General features: G+C 34.6%; 1 protein-coding gene across 1 annotated transcript in view; it reads right to left on the bottom strand.

Annotated features, from left to right (window-relative positions):
• The window catches only part of LOC106884432 (26S proteasome non-ATPase regulatory subunit 3), a 168365-nt gene that overhangs the window by 27084 nt on the left and 135281 nt on the right, over positions 1 to 6000 (bottom strand). Inside the window, exon 10 of the mRNA XM_014935818.2 lies at positions 753 to 803. Within this exon, the coding sequence (XP_014791304.1) occupies positions 753 to 803 (51 nt within the window). The remainder of the gene's footprint in view (positions 1 to 752; positions 804 to 6000) is intronic.

Genomic DNA, 6000 nt, shown 5'->3' with positions numbered 1-6000 from the left:
GTTGCCAGTGCCCATGGACTGGCTCTTGTGCGAGTGACACATGAGGTTTTTCGAGCGAGATCGTTGCCGGTGCCCCTGGACTGGCTCTTGTGCGGGTGGCACATAAAAGACACCATTTCGAGCATGGCCGTTTTCGTGCGGGTGACACGTAAAAGCACCCACTACACTCTCTGAGTGGTTGGCGTTAGGAAGGGCATCCAGCTGTAGAAACTCTGCCAAATCAGACTGGAGCCTGGTGTTGCCATCCGGTTTCACCAGTCTTCAGTCAAATCGTCCAACCCATGCTAGCATGGAAAGCGGACGTTAAACGATGATGATGATGATGATGATTTATCTTTCATTTGAGAGATGAACAAGGAAAAATGAGTTTGTTAGTAAATAAAATCAGTATATTGAACTGGCACATCTTTCAAAAACCTGGGGTCCATAGAAAAATTCATTTAAATAAAGGGATCTTTGATAGTGAAAAAGCCAGGAACCATTGCTATATAATATTTGTACAGATTATTATTCTGACATTGTTCTTTTCACTCATCTTAAAACTTCTTAATCCTCAACTAATAAATTCAACACTGATTTCATAGTTGACTATTCTAAACAATTAAAAGGACTAGCCATTAAAATAATCCACAAAAAAGATATTCCAATGTGCAAGCAGGAAAATGAAAATGAGAAAATTAAGAGAAATGAAATGTAAATAAAAAACAAGAAAATACGTATTATAGTATCTTTGATGATATAAGATTACTTACCTCAGCAGATTCTAAATCTTTATTGTATGATTTAGGTGGAAACCGCATAGCCTACAATGAAATAAAATTGAAGCAAAAAATTGAGTTAAAAATTAAACTGATAAAACTAGAAAAGAAAAATTGAAAGTAAATAGTCGTGAAACATATAACAAAATCAACAACTGAAATAAATATAAACAGTTTAGACATGTTAGAAATTAACCACAAACCAGATATTCATTGAGTTGACCTAGGGAGGATACCATAAGGAAACATTCTGCATACTAAATATGGTCTCACATATGTAATGAATATAATACATATGTACTAATTAGTATATTATATATACAAATATGTATGTACAATATACATATAAGTATATGTATATACTAACATGTAATATAGTGAATTGAAAAACTGTGATCAGAGATTATCCAAGTGATTAGAAGATAACTCCCCCTTGAACTTAAAGCCTAAAACCAACAAGCAATGGTGATAACTCTAATAGAATCCATCCATTTTCTTCTCCACTATTCATGGGAGGGTTGTGCAGAGGAAAGTCCTCAAGTACCTCCTCCATAAGGTTCTATCAGAAGCAATCATTATGAGACTTTCCAGCTAGATTCCCAAGTGTGACCAACTGAGGCTATGGGTATTATCCAGCTATCTTGTTCTTGGTCTACCCTCAGGTCTCCTGCCATTCAGCTTACAATTCTTTCCTGTGACATTCTAATCACACACTCATAGCACTGAAGCTGCGACCTCTCAATACAGAGAAGTAGCAGCTTGATTTGAAGAGATTTCCTGATCTCTGAGTCATACACCCTGTCATGTAATGTTACTCCAGAAATCCTTCAGAAGAACCCTGTTTTGGTAGCCTACATTTACAATCATATATTTTCGGCCATTACCTACAAACATTCATGGCCATAATTGAGGACTGGCACAGAAACCAAACTGAAGATAGTGAGTTTGGCTTTTATCCAATTGTTCCTCTTCTGAGGATCAAATGCTGAAGCTGACACATTACAATGCCAGCATCTGCAATTCTAGCACCCAATTTAGCTTCCTGCCTCCAACCACTCATGAATATGGCCCCAAGATACCTAATCATCCTCACTTGCCTCAGTGATGCTCCACTAACATGCAAAGTGCACACTGGGAAGACTTCTTTGAAGGGAGCAATTTCTCAACCATTGCAAGACTAATTCTCATCTCTGCTTTGCAGCACTTGCCAGCAAACCCATTCAGTGCATGCTGGAGATCACCTTCTGATGAGCCAAGTACAACCATGTCATCTGATCCTACACTCACCAATCATGATCCCACTTCCACAACTATTACATGTGTCAAGAATTATGAACAGGATAGATGACAATAAGCATCCCTGCTGAAATCCAGCACTCATGTTGAAAGGTTTCAACTTCGTATCATTTACCTATATACAAACATCTGGGCATTCATATAGGGACTTCACAGCAACAATCAGATGATCAAAATTTGGAGGTAATGCAGACAGTTCAAATAGAAGTAGATCTAGTTAACTGGTTAGACCAACTCAGTAAAACATATTAAACTCAGTTGGCACAATTAAGAGTAATGAATATAAGTGCAGGCATGGCTGTGTGGTAAGAAGCTGGCTTTCCAACCACAGAGTTCTGGGTCCAGCCCCACTGTGTGGCACCTTCGGCAAGTGTCTTCTCGTATTACAGCTTCAAGCTGACCAAAGCTTTGTGAGTGGAGTTGGTAGATGGAAACTGAAAGCCCATCAGTGTGTGCGTGCGTGTGTGTGTGTGTGTGTGTGTGTGTGTCTGTCTGTCTGTCTGTCTTTGTATTTGTTGCCTGCCACTGTTTGACATCCAGTGTTGTTGTGTTTACAATCCTGTAACTTAGCAGTTTAGCAAAATAGACTAACAGAATAAGTTTCCAGATTTAGCAAAATAGAAGTACTGGTGTTAATTCATTCGACTAAAAGTTCTTCAAGATGGTGCCCCAACATGGCCGCAGTAAATGACTGATACAAGTAAAAGATAAAAGATAGCGAGAACGTTGTAATGCTGATTAGGAATATAAGCAGTACATCAAGAAAACATGTGTAATATAATGAGTCAAAAAAATCAAGTGGTTTATTCAAGTATCAACATTTGTATTTACAATAAATATTGTAAACTATGAGCAGGAGGTCGGCAGATAATGAAAATCAGAGACCAAAGGATACACTAAAGAATAAGATATCAAAACACTGAAAATTCAACAGCCATCATATCCTTTGTTAGAACTATTTCCATCTAACACAATAACATGAGTATTTTTGACAAATTAGAGCCACTCGAAAAAAATTAACCTTTATACTATTAAAAAAAAAAAACATGAACATAATATTTACATGGCTCAGTAATTACTTTTATATGAAAAATCCAACAGTCAATGACAAATTATTGCTGCACAAAGTATAACGAAATGATGCTTTCTGCAAAACTATTATCACTGAGAAGAAACTAAGAGCTTGCAATGATAGATGAGATGCCATTAGAAAAGAAGTGCTGCTGTTTAGAAAATTGATCATGAAAAATCATTCACTTTCTTCTTGCATTCACATACCAAAGTAACTAAATGGTAGCTTTACTAAATTGATTCCACTGCTTTTAATATTTAGTGGATAGCATATAATCACAGATTTCTTGTGAACACACATACAAAGAAAGAAACACATATTGATGCTGATAATAAAAGAAAAAATAAAGTGACATAAGAATTGAAAAATAACTAAATAAACTGAAGATACAAAAATAGTAATTTTCATTTTTTAATTAAATAATAAAAAAAAAAGAGAAAAGTTTGAAAGATGAATTAAAATGATTATGAAAATTAAGAATTTCAATATAAAAGAAGTGAAGCAAGCCGAGTTATTAGCAAAAACTGTATAGTCAACCAGAATCAAATGAAAGTGATAGATTAGTTAACAGAGAAGTTCATTATAAAATCTGATGGGATTCATTTGTGCTGATTTTGTTTTACTTAACTGGTGTGTGTGTGTGTGTGTGTGTGTGTGTGTGTGTGTACGTGTGTGCGCACGTGCGCATGCATTCAAACACACACATCCATATAGATATGTGCGTGTGTGTGTATATATACATATAGAGATTATGTATATATGCTTTTATATATATATATATATATATATATATATATGGGTGCATTTGTATATACTATATGCATTTGTATATATTATATAAATTATGTACATGTGTGTATATATAATTATACGTATACACATGCACACACATATATGTATATATTTACATATACATCATATATATACTTATATATATTATACATATCTATAAATATATTTTCTATTTCCCGCACACACACACACACCAGATTACCAAGAATAATGTGTAATCAGAGTTATTGTTGAATATGTAGTAGACAACTATCTTAAGTTGTGAATAATTAATGACTTTTGAGAACGTGGAAGTCAAATGGTAATAAATATTTATAAATCATGTGATTGCTCAATGCAGAAGTTTTTCAGTGACAACAACATATAGGGAGGGGAAAATAAATAAACAAATAAATAAATGACTAGAAGAATAAATAAATAAATAAACAGAAAACTATTTGAAAAATACAAACAATACAACCAGTAAATTGTCAGACCTAATGAGGTACTGGGAAAAAATCTAAGAAGGATGGCTAGAAACCACCTACAGACTGAGTAAAGATGTTTAGAGAACTGCCAGTCAGGGGGATAATAGTTTTATCATAATATTTTCTTCTAATTCAAAACAAGAGCAAGACACAGTTTGCATGTTTCATTTTCCTTGACTAATCATTAATGTATAAAGTGAAGTAGAATTTCATTTACAATGAAAGTATGCAAACAGAAACGCAGCCAAATATAGGTGCTAAACTCAAATTTAACACTTATGTGCCAAATCAAACAGCAGTTCAATTTCATGGTGAAAACTAGGATATAATGAAATACTAATGCAGTTAATCTAATTAATTTACAAATGAGACTATAAGGCATTTGATTGTTTAGTACAGTGGTTCTCAACTCTTTTTAACCTATTGACCCCGTTCATTACTATTTTATTCTGGTGGATTTCCATAGCCATTTGATGTTTAAAAACTAGTTGTATAGATGTTTCTTTCAAAATTCTATTTTGTGTTTCACACATTAACTTGTGTAGGTTGAACTATGTAAAATGTTAGAGAAAGATATCTAGCTGTTTCTTGCAATAAATACATCTAAAGCAAAATTTCTTATAGGCGCAAGAGTGGCTGTGTGGTAAGTAGCTTGCTTACCAACCACATGGTTCTGGGTTCAGTCTCACTGCGTGGCATCTTGGGCAAGTGTCTTCTACTATAGCCTTGGGCCAACCAAAGCCTTGTGAGTGGATTTGGTAGATGGTATGTGTGTATGTTTGTGCATCTGTTTGTCACTCCACCATAGCTTGACAACTGATGTTGGTGTGTTTACGTGCTTGTAACTTAGCAGTTCGGCAAAAGAGAGACTGATAGAAAAAGTACTAGGCTTACAAAGAATAAGTCCTGGGGTCGAATTGCTCGACTAAAGGTAGTGCTCTAGCATGGCCGCAGTCTAATGACTGAAACAAATAAAAGATTAAAAGAATAAAAGACCCTTAAAATAGTACTGTGAGGACCCAATTTACTAGTTTGCTCACGTGGACCCCTAAAAATCTTATAAAGATCCCCAGGGATCTTATGGCCTAGTGGGAGTGCTCTAGCTGAAGGATGAAAATGATAAACTTATACCAAAAGCTACATGTGCAAACTTTGCTGTCTGTCGAGTAGATTTATGGGACATTTTCCTTTTTATTCAACTCATAATCACTTTCATTTGTTGACAGCCCTCACAAATCATAGGCACAGTGATACTGAACAGGTTCAATAAACGACTACTTGAAATATTTTTTTAATATTTATTAAAGTTTGGCTTGATAATTATGGAAGATGAATGCCTAAATGATTCATATGAAACAAGTATGTACAAAAGCATAAAAAACATAAACAAAATGAAACTGTTTGATGCAGTAGCTTATATATCCTCTTCGAAACAGTTTCTGTTCAATATGTACTGCACTGAGACAAAGACCTCAAAAATGGAAGTGATGATGAAAATGCCTCATAAAACATTGTTATTAAAGTATTACTAATGTCTATCTTTACGCATTGTGTCAAAAGCTTATCTGTCTAGAAATGTCCTTCTTTAACCCTTTAGCATTTAAACAAGCCATAT

Source organism: Octopus bimaculoides, chromosome 17, assembly GCF_001194135.2.
Source record: "Octopus bimaculoides isolate UCB-OBI-ISO-001 chromosome 17, ASM119413v2, whole genome shotgun sequence".
In the NCBI taxonomy this organism is placed as follows: Eukaryota; Metazoa; Mollusca; class Cephalopoda; order Octopoda; family Octopodidae; genus Octopus; species Octopus bimaculoides.
Note: the sequence above shows the minus strand (reverse complement) of the source record. Positions and strands in the feature narration are given on the sequence as shown.